This window comes from Dendropsophus ebraccatus, chromosome 4 (assembly GCF_027789765.1).
Source record: "Dendropsophus ebraccatus isolate aDenEbr1 chromosome 4, aDenEbr1.pat, whole genome shotgun sequence".
Lineage (NCBI taxonomy): Eukaryota > Metazoa > Chordata > Amphibia > Anura > Hylidae > Dendropsophus > Dendropsophus ebraccatus.
Genome location: NC_091457.1, coordinates 122,581,935 through 122,601,377, shown reverse-complemented (window position 1 = coordinate 122,601,377; position 19,443 = coordinate 122,581,935). Strand labels below are relative to the sequence as shown.

General features: G+C 41.1%; 1 protein-coding gene across 7 annotated transcripts in view; it reads right to left on the bottom strand.

Annotated features, from left to right (window-relative positions):
• MAGI1 (membrane associated guanylate kinase, WW and PDZ domain containing 1) overlaps positions 1-19,443 on the bottom strand; it is a 432,174-nt gene that overhangs the window by 11,948 nt on the left and 400,783 nt on the right. For 4 of the 7 annotated variants that reach the window (XM_069966917.1, XM_069966919.1, XM_069966918.1 and 1 more), the window contains 6 exons: positions 15,071-15,162; positions 14,132-14,324; positions 13,463-13,762; positions 9,866-10,069; positions 3,124-3,214; positions 2,968-3,028 (listed from right to left, as the gene is read on the bottom strand). In XM_069966917.1, coding sequence (XP_069823018.1) covers positions 2,968-3,028; positions 3,124-3,214; positions 9,866-10,069; positions 13,463-13,762; positions 14,132-14,324; positions 15,071-15,162 — 941 coding nt within the window. The remainder of the gene's footprint in view (positions 1-2,967; positions 3,029-3,123; positions 3,215-9,865; positions 10,070-13,462; positions 13,763-14,131; positions 14,325-15,070; positions 15,163-19,443) is intronic. The other 3 variants (XM_069966921.1, XM_069966924.1, XM_069966920.1) reach the window with 2 other exon arrangements.

Sequence of the window (19,443 nt, the reverse complement as noted above, 5' to 3'; positions counted from 1 at the left end):
AAAAAAAGATAGGACAAGGAACCAAAGAGGAGGAGTGATAGAGCACAGCATGGTTGGAGAGGCAGAACTCCTCTTTGACACTTGGTGACATGAAAGGCCCTATTAAACAGAACGATTATCGTCCGTATTCGGCCAATAATTGTCCTGTGTAATAGAACACAACGAACAGCCGACATGAACGATGTGACCTGTATAACACTCTCAGCAACTCAGGTTGTGTCAGAGTCCTGACACATTCCCTTTAACTGCACATGTAAGTAAGGGGAATTGTGGGAAACAGCAGGGTTACAGTTCAGAGGAGAAACCAGGATGTGATAAACCCATGGGGGGAAAGCAGTGCAGGCATGTAATTTATTTTACTTAAAGGGGTAGTGCGGCGCTAAAAAATTATTCACAGAATAACACACATTACAAAGTTATACAACTTTGTAATGTATGTTATGTCTGTGAATTGCCCCCCTTCCCCGTGTCCCACCACCCCCGCACGTGTACCCGGAAGTGTGGTGCATTATACATTACCTGATCCGTGTCAAGCCCGTCCGCCATCTTGTGCCAAATGTCATCTTCGGACGGACGTCCGAATCGCTGCCACTGTCCCCCCGCGTCATCAGCTTCTCAGCCGCGATTGGCTGAGCATAACTGTGCTCAGCCAATCGCAACTGAGCACAGTTGTGACGCGGCGGAGGGGGGACGGCGGCAGGGATTCGTCCGTCCGAAGATGACGTTTGGCACAAAATGGCGGACGGCCCTCGACACGGATCAGGTAATGTATAATGCACCACACACTTCCGGGTACACGGGCGGGGGTGGTGAGACACGGGGAAGGGGACGATTCACAGACATAACATACATTACAAAGTTGTATAACTTTATAATGTGTGTTATTCTGTGAGCCGCACTATGGCTCATTTGTACTGTTTTATACATAAGTATATGGTACACATCAGATTTTACCAACTTTGATTTGTGAGACAACCTATTTACAGGGGTTTTCCTAATTCTTTACCAAGTTACCCACCAACTGGAATTATGATAAAAATAAAAAAGGAAGCCATACTCACCAGTCCCCCTTCACTCTAGTTCTGTCCCTGGATTTCTTAATGTACAGATATAACAATATACATATATATGACCGCTGTAGCTAATTAATAACCTAATGCATTTTGGCCCATACCCCACTTTGGCCAGCAGTTATATGAATGCACCACTAATGCAGGATGCATTAAGGGGGAAGTCCCACAAAATCCAAAAATGACAGGAACACAGGGTAGTTAGAGAGAATAATAAACAATGTCACGTTTCCTATTCTTGTACCCCATAGTGCCACTCCTGGGTCCAGCTGACAGCCGCCAGTGTCCTGCAGCTCTTGTAGCTGCAACATTACGTACCCAGCTGAGTGACTGCCAGCCAATCAGTGACTGGGGTGGGACACTGAGCGGGAAACCCATTAGCCAGGCCATGACATTGCAGCTGGAAGAGCCAGGTACACAGTGTACCCATTTTTCAGCAGACAATTACATCCAACCGCCATCAGTGGGACCTGGGAGCGGCACTACAGAGGCATGAGGATGGCCAAATTTACATTGTTTATTATTTTCCCGCATTTCTCCTTTTTTTTAAATTTGGTGGGACTTCTCCTTTAAATACAAAGGTGTGCCTTTTAACCACACCACTGTCGTCCATGGGCTGTCTCTAGTACAGCAGTTCAGTTCCATGCAATGGTCAATGGAGTTGAACTACAATACCAGACACTGTCCATGGACAACTTTGATGCTATATTTTTCAGATGACACACAAACCCCTGGACCTAAGTAAAACATCCAGAAGAAACTCATTCAGACAGGGGCAGCATGAAATCTTCAGAAATACTGTTCTTATTAGATATCAATCAATGACCCCAATACCGTATTTGGTGTTTAATATTGAACTACTATCTATCAGGGAATCATTGACTATAATACAATTTATGGTTCAGGGAAGAAAAAGAGTGCTGATGTATCATGGCTGATACTAGTACCTCTCGGCTGCATAAAAAACATCAGAATTCTGTATGTGAATTGATCAAGCCACACTGCCCCATGTACCACGTGCAGGTATCTGATACATATGGGTCCCTACACTAAGTCCACACTGTGCCAGTCAGCGACCACCACCATGATGGGATGTGAAGCCGTTCCATTCTCTCCAGTTCGTGTTTCACAGTTCTCCCTCTCTGAACAGCTCACACTCCTTTATAAGACCCACATGACCAAAATTAGCAGGATATGCCTGTGCTCACATGTCCGGACCTTATGTCTTCCCCATTCTGTGAGAGCAGCAATAGTAAGTGCAATACCATATCCATGCTTGTGTCGTTTGGGGGCAGCCTTCCCCGCCGGTGGTGCTGGCCGGGTTTTGGTGGGGCTTTTTGGGTCTGGTCCTGTGACATTGGGGTTGCAGGGCTATTCCATGGCCTCCCTTCCCTGCACGTGCACGCTTTGCGGGGTTAACAGTCGCTGACCGACACGGTGTGGACCAGAGGACCTGCGCAGTGGTACACGGGGCAATATGGCTTGATACATTTATATACAGACACTCTGGTGTTGATTTTTAATATAGGCCTAGCGGCATTAGTATCAGCCATAGATGGGATGTGCAGCCATTCCATTCTCTCCAGTTCGTATAATACAATTTATCAGTAGAGACGCTGCATTCCCTTTCACGGCATGCCAACCCTAAAACAATATTGCAAACAAAAGACATTATGACCTATATCAAATGCAACAGATGAATTAGTCGGCTCCTCTTCGGCCGGGAAAGTTTATTATTAAAAAAAAAAATCCAATTAATCTTATTTTTTATAACTCTTTACAAAAAATACAATCTAACATAAAATAGGCTCTGAAACCATAGCTACTGTTTCAAAATAAAACACAGCGTTTTCATGTCAAGGCAAATGTTTTTAGAAATTCAATTATTTTTCTTTACCTGTGTAGCGGGTGGAGTTTTAAATTCAAACTGTGGCTCTTGCTTTGGTTTTGCGTTGTTCCTAGATTTAAAATAAAGAAGAGAAAAGAAAATGTAACCAAGCAACACATAAGTACATGAAGATCTGCTAAGGACATCCCTTTGATGAAATCTTACTTTGTTTCCTGGGCTATTGTCTGAGGCGTGTGCGTGGTCGTAATTGTGGCGATCTTTTCGGCGTTGGTCAATAATGAAGCGTTAGAAGATTCTGCAAGAATTAAAGATTTTTTTTCAGAGTCAACATAAACCAGGCAGGGACTTTCCACGGATCTATTTAATAACGTTCAGTAACTGCAGTAATTATGCCGTTTACTTTGCATAATGCGCCTATTAGTTATCTGGAAAAGTGGAAATCTCGGTAAACAAATGAATCTTTTGCTTTAATGAAAGCAGCCGCGCAAAGGAGAAAATGTGCCTTGTTGTGAGAGTTGTTTGCATTTAATCTAATGTTGTAACACAATAATTACCCGTGTTGAAGTGTACCTGTAAGCTATTATGTCCTGTTATTTAATATTCACTGTATTAGCTTTAATATTAAAAGGGGGAGTCTCATCAGGATCATCTCGGCTGTGAATCTCCATGTATTATCTCGAACTAAGGGCCACTGCCCTTTGGAACACTTATTCATTTGAATGGGTGCCATGGAATACCACATTCCTCCAGCAGTGGCCGCTGCTAAGACATGTGTAGGCCACTTTTCCCTGACGATAATAGCGATCATCAAGGTTTTACCAGTTGGATTTGCTATCAGGCTCTTGCTTACAAAAGTGGTTGTTGCGCAGGTATATATTTATATTTTTAAAAATTCTCCATGGGTCATATGTGGTATTTGCAGTGATATATTTTGGAGGAATTCAACATACTCTGTGACTTTTGTATGGTAGAAAAGTAGATTACAAAGTTTTGCACAAGCCTCATCAACTTTCAATGTTGTATAAAAGTGGGTGGGGCTTAGTGAGAGGGGGTGTGGCCTTTCATGGCCCAGCAGATTCACTATAATTTACTCCAGAACCTGGTGTAATTCATATCTGAAATTTATGGTGGCATAGATTTAAATCTGATGAAGCAGAGATAGTCAATCACCAAATATATTAAAAAAAGGCACGCAACTGGTACATAAAGGGGATTCCTTATGTAAAATCGGCATGTGAAATGCCAGTTTTCTTAAATCGCCACCCCTATGTGTTCAGCATTTGTTATATTCTAAAATATACTGTTATTAATAGTATAGGAACCGCTTTACCATACATAGTAAATTTTCAGAATCCACTGAAGCTTTTTATATTATGCTTTTGATATTTTCTGCAGACTTTTTAACACACGCATCAACAATTTAGTAGCAGAAACGTACAAAAAAGCATAGTGCATTAGACATATTTTGTCATTTGCATGATAAGCCGAGAAAAGGCCTAGAGGTATTTTATCTATTAAACAAGATGAGGGTCATTACACAGAACCATCAACTGTATCATATTTAAAGCATTACAGAGTAACCGCTTCATAAAAAATAGGAGCTGCTCCTCACAAAAACATCTTCTTCTTATAACTCTTACATTACATCTTTTTATTACAGATGAGAAATACCGATACAAAGAGCAATGATACTGTGATATGACCGGTGTCTGGTGTTCCTATTTTCACTGAGACAGCAATAGGATTATTTAAAAAAATAAATAAATAATTGTTAAAATATTTATTTAAAAAGGTCTATCCAATCAGAGGCAACCCATTTGGGAGACAGGAACAGCATAGAGACAATCTGCTGTATGGAGAGCTGTCTTCTTAAAACAACCCCCTTAAAGTGAATGTACCACTTTGCCTTTTTTATATAGCCTGGTGGGTGCTGGTGCGTATATTCCAATGGCATGGTTTATTTTCAATACATTGCCTGGTTCCTACCATCTATGCCGGTTTCTTCATCTGCAATTAGGCCTGCTGGGTGCACTGGAGACGGGCCTAGCACCCTCAGTCTACCAATATCTGCTCTCACGGGTGACGCGCCTCATTTAGATTTAAGTCTGGTCATGTCACCGAGGGGAGGGGATATTGATGAACTGGGGGCGTTGGGTGCAATCGGTGCAATGTGGGAACAAGGTAGTTTTGGAAAATGGACAGCACCATCAAGATCTACATGCCGGGGCTAAGCAGGTTATATAAAAAATTAAATTCTTTAGGCAAAATGGTACATTTGCTTTAGGTAAATATTACAAAGTAACCTATTATAACAGGGTGGACATGGTTTCAGAATTTAAAGGTGTTGTTTGTTTAGAAGAAAAAAAATTCCACATCCACTATTTCAGCAATTTCATTTAATGTAGGGAAGTCGAAAAAGACAGAGTATAAGGCGTATCTTTCTGTCTGAAGCACCCAGCAGGCGAATTCATTAAAACAGATGGCACAATTATTTTAATGGTCATCATGTAATGCTCAATAGTACCTGTGGTGGCACTGTGGATTCATAAAACATTCACTGCCACTCTCAGTTAATTTTTTGAAGAGAACCTGTCATCACTTTAATGCTGCCTGAACCACAACTCATTGGGGTGGTCCTGGTGGCTTCTGCCTGCTCCACTGGCACTGACTGATTGATAGATCTCTCTTTCACAATATTGGTAATATCTGGCAGCTATTTTGGCAAGTGGGTGCGCAACCTGAAGTAAGATGAATCCAACAGCAAGCAAAGTAAATAGAAATTTTCAAGTTTTAATTTGGCTCACAAGTAAAAATATGACGTTTTGACTGTGAATGAGCCGTTGTCAACTTGAGCCGTTGACTCAATGAAAGTCGAAACATTGTATTTTTACTTGTGAGCCAAATAAAGACTTGAAGATGTCTATCTACTTTGGATGCTTTTGGATATATCCTACTTCATTTTCTGATCAGAGTCTCAATTCTGATTTGATCTCAAGATACAACCGGGATGGGAGTGGGACCTGGAACAATCAGTAACATTACACTAGTCAGAAATGATACTTTAAGGGTCTCTGCAGTGGAAAAAAAACTGCTTAATTTAGGTCTTCTACTAAAATGTGATTGTATAAGGGGCCATACTCTTCAGGTACAAGCCCCTTTTTGGTAGTTTTTCCCACTTTTAGCTTTAAATAAACATCACTACTCTTGTCTATGGACTTTGTCTGCTAATACAGCTCAACCACATTCAAGGGAATCTTGCTGAGCTGCAATACCAAACACAGCCCTTTCTGAAAGTTTTTTTTCCCCCATTCCCGTATGACAATTTTAACTATCCAAACAAACAATACAAAGTAACAACCAGTCCACTTTCGCATGTTCATCAATAGTCTTCTCTATGGCAACTTCTCTGTATAGAACATTATCCGTGACACCTTAGAACTAATATTTGAGCAGCCATGAACTTTCAGCTAACTCCATTTCAGCTGCAGAATTCTGCAGAGGCATACCGGCTTCTATAGACTTTAAAAAAAATAATGAACAGGAGAAAAATATTTCTTCCAGATATAAAGAAAAATGCAAAAAAAAACAACATTGAAATGAAAAGCTCTTCAAATGGATTTGCCGAACAAGTCTGAACATAGCGTGTTGCTAGGAACTGGTGAAGGTTACTTAATAATTGCACTGCACAAATAATATAATTTGGCCTAGATTTCATCCCAGCTGCAGTAAATGAATGGTAATACGGTCCTTTCACCATCATCTACTTCAGAATTGACACTTGTGTCTAATATTAAAAGTAATATCACAGCTAATTAACTATTAACCCTGATTATGGATGCTCTAATGAACAGTTCTATGAGAGCTGCATGTCTGAGGGAAGCGCTCTCCTCTCCAACCCCGACTCCGAAAATCTCTCTGGTGCTACTTTTTACATGGCCCAGTAATAACAGAATCTAATGATATTAAATGTAATTCTCTCTACCAGGATCATGAAATCAGATATTCATGTGTCCTGTAGTATAGAGAGGAGTGCTAAATATATTCCAAAAAGACTATTTTATAAAAATATATTTTTTTTTCTAATGATTAGGGTGGAGCATATAGGCCCTGGGTAATATTAGACCCAGTAAAGCTTGTATGGTTATAGTTAGAGAAAAATCAATTAAGAGCAAATCGATTTAGCACAAATGCGATCCAGTCCAAATATCAGTTATAAATAAAAGTTTCATTAAAATCTGAACTTTTTGTGATTCGTTTCAGATTTGTATCTTGCCCGCTCCTGTAAACAGAGTACTGTATTTTTTATTTTTATTTTTTTTTTTTTAGCTTCCATTCACTTTATGTACTCTGCACCTATTTGGATGCTCATTGCACTTTGTTGGAGCAGGGACTCCTGCTGTTCATGTACATACTTTGCATGGGCAACATCTGGAAAAACAGGGCACCCAAGCAATATGACGGGTTTGCCGAATCAGATCCAAATCAATTGTTGCGAGATTTGCTAAAATCTAGCCATTTTAAGAATTCAACTTTTTGGAGAAGGAATATTCTGAATCACCCCATTAATTTTTATCTAAATATAGCTAAATCCGCTGCGGATCCAGTGCCATTCATCCCTATGAGAACACATACTCTCAGCAGGATTCATATCCCGCTGTGAGTATGGGAGTTAAGCCCCCACCGCACGCATCCCCGCAGCCCGCCGCCGAGAGCATACATTACCTGCTCGGCGACGCGGCTGCATGGCTCTCGGCTCCGGTCCCAGACATGCATCCCCTCCGAGCGCACTCACAGGCATAGAGCAGTGACTAGCTACAGGCGGGGAGCCGCCCAGATTACTACATCCCCGCCTCTACCTGTCACTCGCCTGGGGGATTAAAGTGACTCTGTACCCACAATCTGACCCCTCAAACCACTTGTACCTTCGGATAGCTGCTTTTAATCCAAGATCTGTCCTGCGGTCCATTTGGAGGGTGATGCAGTTATTGTCCAAAAAACAACAACTTACAACCCCGTGCCCTACGAGAGCCTCTGTGCCCTAACTTTGCACCACCTCTCCATCCCTCCTCATCATTAGGAATGCCACTGGAACATTTTCTCCATGCTGAACATTGCACAGGTCCTTAACGATCCAGCCCATGTGCAGGGCTAAACAGGTGAGGAATAGGAGACAAACTGCCTGGAGCATTCCTAATGATGAGGAAGGCGGGGAGGAGGAAAGAGGTTGTGCCAGCCTAATGCATACACAATCCAAGCCATTCCCGTAGGGCACGGGGCTGCCAGTTTAAAAGTAAATTTTTAGGACAATAACTGCATCACCTGCCAAACGGACCCCAGGACAGATCTTGCATTAAAAGCAGCTATCCGAAGGTACAAGTGGTTTGGGGGGTCAGATTGTGGGTACAAAGTCGCTTTAAACTGCTTTTTCTCGGTTATACAGCTCCTGCTGCAGCCGCGGCCGGTATGTGCCGCAGCTGCTGCAGGAGCTGTATACAGTGGTTCAGGAAACCATATAAGCCCTATTAGGCTGATTGGTTCCTTTTCAATCCACACAGTCAAATCTGCTGTGGTCTCGCAGCAGATTTGATGGTGCATATTTGATGCTGTGTTCATTCATTTAGTCAAATCTGCTGCGGATCAGCAGTAGAAAATCCGCTGAGCTACGGTACGTGTGAAGCTACCCTTAGGGTGCCTTCACACATGACAGATCCGCAGCTGATTTCCTGCTGCAAATTCACAGTGAGATCCGCTGTGGATCCCCACTCTGTAAAGTCTATGGGGAGACATACTGGCAGCAGGAGGGAGACCGCCCTGTTAACCCCTGGCTGGCCGGAGCTTATACATATCTGCTCTGCGATCTGGCTTGCTTCGGGGGTTCTGGGTGAACGTCCCGCTCAGCCAATCAGTGTGCTGCATCGGGGCAGTGCACTGATTGGCGGAGCAGAACGTGCACCTAGGAACCCCTAAAGCAAGCCGGATCGCGGAGCAGGTAATGTATAAGCTATGGCTTGGGGTTAACGGGGCAGTCTTCCAACATACTGGCAGTGAGATGTCCATCCCGCTGCGAGTATGTCTGCCCATAGACTTTACAGGGCAGGGATCCGCAGCGGATCTCGCTGTGAATTCGCAGCGAGAAATCCGCTGCGGATCCGTCATGTGTGAAGGAACCCTTAAGAAATGTGTACTCATACAACTCTTCAAACAGTGTACAAGCCGTATTACATGGCCCGATGTAACGGGTGAGAGCAGCAACCTGTCAGCTCAACGCTCACTTCCCCCTAGCTACCTGTCCTATTACACCAGGGATGGGGAACCTTCGGCCCTCCAGCTGTTGCAAAACTACAATTTCCATCATGCCTGGACAGCAAAGCGAAGCTTTGGCTGTCCAGGCATGATGGGTATTGTAGTTTTGCAACAGCTGGAGGGCAAAAGGTTCCCCATCACTGCATTACATGCACAGACAGCAAGCAGAGTGGAGCAGGAAGGGCCACCCATAAGACCATTAGATTGTTCGGGCAGCCCATTGAAGTCAGCAGCGGCCACCACTCCTATCGCACAGACCGACGGGCAGCAGACAGTCACTGCAAAAATCATTATCTTTTAATATGATGAAAGACCATGATCAGCTGACATTGTGCATGTTGGCTTATCATGGACTTTCAACATGTGCTAGTACTCTAAACGATTATCAGCCTGAGCAGCCAGTAAGTGGTCAAGTAAGGCCGATAGTCGTGTAATAGGGCCCTAAGAGAAACAAGGTGAGCACCTTTATACCACATGAACCTTATATAGGGATGGACAAGTAGCATGCATCTAATTTTTCTCTCTGAGCACCTACGATATAAGGCTACATCACATGTTTATCTTTTTTATGACATAGATGAATGAATAGAATGAAAATTAAGAGCACTAAAAAGCAATAAATATGAATAGAAGAATATATTACCATCCCCAGGAATGATGCGTAGTGTTACAGTGTTTCCAGCTTCTTTGATTAAGTTCACAATGTCCGAATGCGACTTGTTGGTGATGGAACATCCATTTACGGCAAGTATCCGGTCTCCAACCTTGAGCTTGCCACATCGGTCAGCTGGGCTTCCTTCTATTATCCGACCTATTTTATGAGGCATGGCCACACATGCATTTCCAGCTTTTTATGTCACAATTTTTGTTAAAGTGACAAAGACATCAAAGGGTAGAGAAGAGGAGGATTGAGAAAGAAAGGAAACAGAAGGTTGAGGGTTAATAATGCATTAAGCAAACGTTATTAGATGAGCTCTGCTGCTCATGTGAACAAGAACATTGGCAAGACAACCTGTGAGTGGCATATTCAGGGCAACATGGCAAGGCGGCCGGTTCCTGCATATTCGATAAATGCTCTTTACAGCAAATGTATGTGTGTAGGCTAGAGAAGCGGATACACTATCAGTATTTTTCAGTATTACTGCAGTGAGTTTTTTAAAGGGGTACTCTGGCTTTAACTCCTTCTTTGGCAATGCCAGGGGAGGGTGAAAGCAATAACATCCACCTACCCCAGACTCCAGCACTGCACTGCATTCCACCACTCTTGTCCCCCGATGTCCAGTTGATTCCTGGACTAAAGTAGAGACTTTAGATGTGACATGGCAGGCCTGCTCAGTCATCCAGCAGCTGAAGAGGTGTCCTGCCTCTGATGCTGAACGGCTGAGTGGTCCTTCCAAGTCACATCTAAAGTCCCATATCAAGACCAGGAAGAAGCCAGGGACCAGAGTGGCGGTATGCAGGCGGCAGCACTCAACTCCTCCATGGACATTGTCATAAAAGTGGTCCCGGCCAGAGTACCCTTTGGAACGAGCTGGTAGTTGCTATAGGATATTATCTAACAGATTGCTCCTTGTACCATGGGTATACATTTTACTCCCTGATGTCTACCTTAAAGAAAATGTTTCAAGAACCATAAAGATAACTTTAATAGAACTAGTCTAGTCTTAAAGATAACTTTGTCTCAAGCAAAAAACATAAAAACATTTCACCTACAGTAGACCATACACCTAAGATGCAAGCTGGTCAAAATCGACAATTCTGACCATTCTAGCAGGTCATCAATTTAAAATGCTATCTGATCGCTTCTTCCTTTCTCCCAAAAAGAAAAGATCTACAGTATGATGCTTGACTTTTTTGTGTCCTTGAATGTCAGCTGAAATTAGTAATGTATGACCCCATCTGCCAATCTCACCACTGAAGTCAGCAGCCCCAAAGCAACTGAATCTACAGCTCTTTTCATAACACACTTGTACAATATACAGCCAATATATCCAAAGACCTTTAAGACCCAACAGAGGCTGACATTCGTGTCTCTGTTTGGGTGGTTTCCATCTCAGTTTGCATACTTCATTGAGCAGGATCCAGTCATAAAAAAATAAAAAATAAAATTTGACATAGCTACTGGTTGGAAATATCCATCAAAGAGTCCCCAGGCATGGGGACCAACTCAAGGTCTATCAAGAGCCTAACCAATAAATTCTCCAGGATTAAATTAAAAAAATTCTAAATTAATTCTTATCAACTCTTAATACAGCTTAGAATTGGATGCTGCTAGTGTAAGGAGCAAGAGTATGGTTCCATTGCATTATTCACCATTGTACTCTGAAGTATATAAGATCATCAAACCAACCTACACAGAGAAAAATAAGCAAACACAAATGTATGAAAATACATTTTTTCATACATTGAAAGCCTGAGATATAATCAGAATACCATTTGCCGTACACAGAAAAAATACAAGGACCTAATAGAATTGTTAACTTTCATACTTAATGCTTTCAACCACTTTAAGGGATTATTACTAGGGTTTGTTAATATGCTTCTACATCGGCCACAATACCACAGGATATATGGCCTACTTGTACTTGCCAATGTTCTGTTCACTGTTAGATGTGAATGATAATCTTGAATGAATGTAAAATAAAGCATTCCCCTTCTCCGCCCCCACCACCTTGGACACTCAGCTCGGCACCATTAAGCAGGCGGAAATTGTTTCTTTTATCGCTGAGAGAAGTACATCAAGCAAAAGCCAACAGACACCTCACATAGAGACACCGTGCAAGACGAAAGGAAAGGTGAAGAAAGCGGATTGTGCACAAATATAAATGCATAGACCGAAAGCGAGACGAAATCTAGGTCTACGTTTCTGTGTTAGTTCTCATTTAGGATAGGTGGTAGCCACACAAAGATGAAATAAGCATACAACCAATACTTGCAATACATTGCACAGACAGACATTTTGTGGCAATACATCAGAATGCAGCCTACAATGATCAAAAACATTTATGATGTACTGAGATAGTCTGTAAAGATGGCTGTCATGATGTCAGATGAGCGCAACTCAAGCATGCCCGAGTCCTATGGCTGTATCCTTGTTTTCAGAACTTTCTAGAGCCGCACCCTACTTCTTCAGCCACCAAATGTCAAACAATCAGACTCAAGCATGCTCAAGTCTTGATCATTTCTAGTCAGATGACAAACGAGGACTCCATATTAATGTTCCATAGAAAACTATAAGCTACTATTAATACAGGATACCGCAAGGAATTTGTTTTCTCCACACCAGCCCCTCACAAGCTATCTGTAGAAGGAGCAGTTTAGTGTTCTAGGGAATTGGAGGTGGGTTTGTGCCAGTATGTAATCTGTGTTCTAAACAAAATAACTATATACCACCATTCAGGGGTCGACTGATCATTCTGGCATGACTAGTTGACTAGTTACAAGGGAATTTGCATTGCTTGTAGCAGCCTTTCACTGGCTTCTTCTAACATAAAAACATAGAAGACCACCTGGTCCATCTAGTCTACGCTCACTATATATCCAAATATATTAACGTACCGGCAAATCAGTAGACTTTAACTCAAAATCTCCTCAAATTGTAGATATGTATACATGTATTTCATTATTAAATATTAGGTGGAACTTTGACAGCTTTATGGAAATTGTGTGTTCGTAAATGTGAGATATTTATATTCATAATCCATATACCTGTATTAAAAAAGTCACTTTGATTTTGTGTTCTGAGTCAAAGCCAACAAAATGTTACATTAAGAACTTCATATATTTCATTTAGGACTGAAGCCAATGTGTTGATTAAGGCTCCTATCGGCTTCTTATGCAGAATAGAAGTGATTTTACAGCTCCCTAAACACTAGGACTGAGCCATAAACCCAGAGAATCGCACTGAAGATTTCCTAATAATTACAGATTTTACTGTCATCTGGGGCTTCAGGTGACAGTTGTATTTTTTAATGGAATGAAACCAGAGGCAAAGTAAATTCTGAAAGTATAAACTGTAAATTAAGATTAAAATCCACAATATAAACCTCTATAGGCTAAACGTGTATGTACCATAGAGGTATAGCTCCTTGTGGAGTGGGCTCTAGCTTTGATTGGGCCCATTCTCTTTCATAACGGGTGGCACTGTTACATAACAAATGGTGGAGTATTTACCCAATGGTCGAGTAAAGAGTGTGGAGGGTGGTTCAAACACTAGGCCCAAGACCATAACTGCACTTACCAAACGTTGTTCCAGCTTCTGGCCTGCTGACAGATGACACAATGACAAATCCAAAGCCTTCGTTTTCACCACGACGAATTTCTACATCATATGGCTGAATCACTGTGCTGACTAATCCACTGCCGCCACCACCTCCGCCACTGCCAATTCCACTGGTGGAGCCACTGCCAGAGCTGACAGTATTTAGTGAGTTTTGGCTGCCTTGCGGTGTGCGTTTCTCCTCTGTTAAAGAGGCAGGTTGGTTACTGCTATGGTGGGAAGATGCTGGTGAAGCAGGGGCATCGTTTTCTGTTTTAGGGACTGGAAGGTAAAACAGAAGGGGTAATTTGTTATGAATAAAGTAAATGGTCCATTGATAAAGATAAGAGCCAAACTTTTATACATAGAATATTAAGAAAATAGTGATCTTCGACCTATCTCAAGTTGTGTTAAATTAACAACTCCCAACGGAGAATTCCCCATCATGCATGGACGATCTCCCAAAACATATCCATACTTCATAAACTGGTCCCTCTATGATATTATACAACTACCCAGTTGTAACCAACTCAATTACTACAACAAGTACACATCACCTGTTAGTGGAGCTACCAACAGGCATGTTAAATAATGAGGTAAAAATCATTTCCTAATTTCACAACAAAATAAAAAAAAAAACTTTCTGCATACCTGGATATACTACTTTGCGCCTAATGGTTAAATTGACGTGACCTTGTTTGGCTGCCTGCTGCATTAACTGAACTACAAGTTGATGCGACTTTCCAACCACAGCCGTTCCATCCACACATATGAGTTCATCTCCCGACCTCAGTCGGCCATCTGCATCAGCTGATCCCAGAGGCACAATATGACCTATGAATATCTAAGAAAAGAGAGAGTTTGTTAGGCAGTACATTACTGACTCTATATTTGAGTGCCTTTGATTGTGGAAAGTATGTATCAACTGCACCTTGTAGGCAAACGTGCAATCATTTATGGAACAGTCTATTTAAACAGAGATCCCAAGATCGATCTCAATGTCCATGTCAAGAAGTGGGGGGAAAAAGCTCTGTTTATATCTTAAAACTTCTCCTTTTTCATTTGTACTACTCTTTCCAGTAGTTCTGGAATTGTCGCCCCTTAAGAGTACAGTGTATAATATTGGCTCCAATTTGGTACTCTTTTACCTTTCAGAGATTCAGCTGGTTGGACTTTTTTTTTTTTTTTTTATAGCCTTGACAAACATTTTAAATGTCAATGAGGTCTGTTTGAATTGAATCCCAACAGGTTTGTCTTGGCCATTAAAAAATAAAAAAAGAGTTATAATGCCAGTATGTATAGAGTCTTGACTTGACACTTTGGCTATTATATCAGTTTTTATTTGCTCTCATGTCTATAAAGATCTGCAAAAATATATGAAAGAGGCAAAAGTGCCAGGAAGTTCAGTAATGCTGCCAGATGATTTCTCCAGAGCTGCAGTCTTCTATGTCTCCACACAAATCTTACGTGACATTACTATCCACAGCTGGAGGTCTAAATTATTAACCTTACTTTATAAGCAAGTATTACAAAGCTTTACTATTATATACATGTACACTTCAGGTTATCATCTGATTCTACAGTACTTACTGGTTCCCCTGGCTCATTTCCTCCAAGAATTCTGAAGCCAAAGCCAGTCTCTTTTCTCCATAAAAAGATATCATGCTCTTGAAAATCTGGAACTAGCAGAAGGGAAAGAAATTAATTAATTTAATTAAAAATTTCATAAGTTTTGGGAAGAAATGGTCAACAGACTGAGTTTGAATCCAAAAAGATTAGTCTGACCAAACATTAATGAGAACGTAAAGAGGAAACCCCAAAAGACTGTTTAGAGAGGGGGTTCTTCTGCATCATCACACCTCCATCTTGGGATTTAATGTTGAAGATGCAATCTATTGGCTAAATGGCCAGCCTCCTCTTCTTCTTTCTTTTCTAGCTATAGATTATACAAATCACCAATATACACATATTACAGGAAATGTGTTTTTTTTCTCTGCACTTACTACTGCATCAAGGCTTAACTTTCTGGATAAAATGGTGATGTCACGACCCGACTCCCAGAGCTGTGCGAGCTGTAGCTGCTGGAGAGGATGATGGCAGAGGGATGCAAAAGTAAAAAATTGTTCCAGCAGAAAAGTCCTTAAAAACACTTACTTTATTGTAGAAAAAACTTCCATAAAAACAGCATGTGAACAGGTACGTATATGTTCACATGCTTTTTTTATGGACTTTTTTTCTACAATAAAGTAAGTGTTTTTAAAGGACTTTTCTGCTGAAACATTTTTTCACTTTTGGATTTGCTGCTGTGGACTGTTCCCTGTAAAGTCCCTTCTGCATTTTTGTCCCAATATGGACAAGGTGGCATAATTATGGTGTATGCAGTTTTTTTAGTATCCCTTCCAGTGCCCTGTGACCCTTAGCATCCTTCTGCCATCATCCTCTCCAGCAGCCACAGCCCGCACAGCTCTGGGAGTAAGGACGTGACATCACAATGTTATCCAGGAAGTAAGGCCTTGATGCAATAGTAAATGCAGGGGAAAAAAGCACTTTATGTGCATTTCCCATAATAAGTGTATATTGGTGATTTGTATAACTTTTGAGAGGCAATACAATACTTTAATAAAAAAAATTCACCAGATTTCTCCTTTGAGTATATACAAGAAGCAAGGGGGAGAGCTTCATTGCACAGATCAAAATGGGCCTCATTCACACATCCATTGTGCTGTCCACAATTGTGGACAGACTATAAAAACAATGCATTTCAATAGCCCCATTCACACGTCTGTACGTGTGTCTACGGGGCCAAGAGAAAAAAAAAGAGGCAGGTACTATTTTGGATCCACTATTGAGCCACAAATCACTATCTTTTATGCAGTGTTCCGTGAATTGTGGCGCACTACGGATGCACATACTGAGTAATGTAAACCAGGGAAAACATGTCTAATGCTCAATGATATAATCATTTCCTTTCCTTGACCACTGCGATAATTCCTCCATCCTTTGTTTCATAACATGCAAAGGGCAAGCAAAGATGATGGGACCAACATTGATGATCTTTATATAGTTATCTTTCTTGGGTAGAACTAATCTTATATGGGCCCTCTTTTACACTGGTACTATAGTCTTTATAAAGAGAATAATGTGGTGATAGATAAGATGGCCCAAGGTCTCTGGCATCAGCATATCTACGATGGAATCTAAAAATTGTGTAGGTTGAAGTCCAAAATTCAATCCTTCCCTCCAACAACTTGGGGGAGGTCGTCCAAAGAGCATGCAGATATTGGCGAGATTTGTCTGACGTGTATAAACACCTTTCATTTGGGAATTTTTTCAAGAACTAACACAGTAAAAGCCTGCAGCCCCCAACTACTGCACACTCTATAGCTGCACTTACTAGTTATTACTGTTATATATATAGACCACTACAGATTCCCAGAATGGAAACCCTCGCAGCAAGACTACCACAAGAAGGACTTTCAGTAGCCATAGTCTTGCAAATGTGAGAACAAGAGAGCAGGATCTCCTGTACCAGAGACTGGTAGGTGTCCAAGCAGTTAGACCCTACCTCAGACCCTACCTGTCTACCATTTATCAGCTATCCAAAGGCCCTTTAACACTGCATGTGCCGAAACGTTAACCTAACTGAATATTTGGGACCGAACCTGAAATGTCTTCGCTCTACAATTAATAACACCAGTTCTTTTCAGAGTATTCCTGGTAAGTCATTTGCCTGATGACTCGGTTGCTGCCAAGTATGAAATTTGATCTTATTGATCACTATGAAATAATCACAGTGTTTCCCCATTTGAGCAGTGAACAGCTTTGTGTGTTTTAACTTTCATGCTGGCGTCCTCTCATCCCTTCTATTGTATGATGACAATCCCTAAACAATTATGCTAGCTGATATCATAAATCATCTGGTGGAACACAAAGGGAAAAAGGCAGACTTCTATTCAGTGGCCAAATACAGTAGATTATTTTTTTTCCCTAAGAAAATTAGACCTGGCCAGAATGAAAATGCATTTTTTTAGACCTCACCCTTACCCAGCAGCTCTGAATCCAATAAAACCTCCAATTCCATACACATAAATTCTTCAACTATAAATTCCAATTAAGCAGTTCTTCCATGATACTATTTTGTTATGCTACAAACTAAGCAACATCACTATAATTAAAGAAAAAGTAAGAAAATAAGCCAAGTGCAGAATTCGCTGCTTCTTGTAATCTGGTCCATAGGGAATGTTACAAAATATATATATGTTGTATTTGGCACCTTATATTACTGACGCAAATAAGGGTTGACTCAGTGGGTGATGAGACCACCCAAGGTTCCATCTTGTAGAACACACAACTAATGACACAATTAAATGTTATTTTATGCATTCTCTATTCATTCTGGCATCTGAACCCCCCAAAATAGCAGAATATCAGCAGATAACATTAAATTTCAGCTTATATGGAGAGAAGACTTAGAGCTAGAGACGCCCTAGAGATGCTGGACACCTGCAGTCAGTTCTTTTATGACTTCTACATGTGTGTAGAAGGGAAGCCGAGAGAGTCCTACAAGCCTCAATGAACACTCAGCTGGCCTTAAATTCAAGTAGAAGGAACCTAACTCTGCCATAGTAAACAAATTTTGTTCCCTGTTTGCCAAGCTAGTTTCTTGCACCTGGTGCCTATGTACTGTATTAGGGAACTCAGAGGTCTAATATAACAGTATTGTACCAATGCATTATACAGCACCTATGCTTGCTATGGCATCCTCATCTAGGAGCATCGTCTCAAGGTTAAAATACAGAGTCTCATAAAGGATCCATACTATGCCACTCATAGCACCTAAGGAGCTGTAATGTGGCCTATTATAATTACCATAAAGAGCAGCATGAATATAGACATTATATAAGCCCTTTGTATTATGCTTTTTTTGCACATTATTTGGGTTTATATGCACAAAATTTGATAACAGACAAGAAACATGTTTCCACCACCAAATATGTTTTCATCTGTTTACTTTTTCAACCTTTCAACTGAATATGGCAATCTGAATAATAATAAAAAAGGCCACAACAATTGAATGTCATTTTGGTGCCCAACGGAGTTTAACCGGAAAACTGTTTCTGATCCTTAACGGATCCTCACTCCTATTGATTAAAGTGGTGGTCTTCACAAGTCAATACCATTAAGTGACCTTAAGTGAGATAAGGTAATGTAAGGACTTTCCTTGAAAAAAGATCGATATAATTAGGGGAAGACACTACTTGCGGTTAAGCCAGAGGCTTGTATGGAGGAAAACTGATTGATCAGGATGGATGCCAGATATCTGTGTTGGGCACTTATCATGCTGTGCATTAAAATAAATGATGGCTGCCCTGGTATAAGTAAGTAAAGGAAGATGTGAAGTGTTTGTCACATGCTCCACTGATGAAGTGTTTCGCTTTAGAATAAGGTGGGCTGGGGAGCTAATCTTCATCAAAGGGAGCGAGCAGTGCCATATACCCAATACAGACAACTGAACCCATTGTGAGGCGGAGAGTATAAGATGTATGGGGACCCTTAGACACTCAAGGGTACAAAGTCAAGGCCAATCTTGGGTGTTAAAAACTATAATCTATATTGTGTATGCCATAGCTCCCAAATATTGCACAATGTACAAATCACCATACATCAGCTTACAAATAATATGGCCATAAGGTGCCTATGTAATATCAGAAATAAATTAGGGAATGTGTCTGGCTCCCTTCTACAGTGACACAGGACACATGGAAATGCACAGGTTGAACACCCTTACAACTAGCCCTGAGTGCTGTTTCACCTGCACATGTTTCCAATAAGCCTATTGATTCTGAAAACAGTGGAAACATAAGCCGTATAGTCATTGTGGAACAGCAAGAAGTTTAATGGTTGAACAACGAGTAAAGAATAAACAGCATTTTAATAACACAGAATTGAGCTGAGTGCAATAA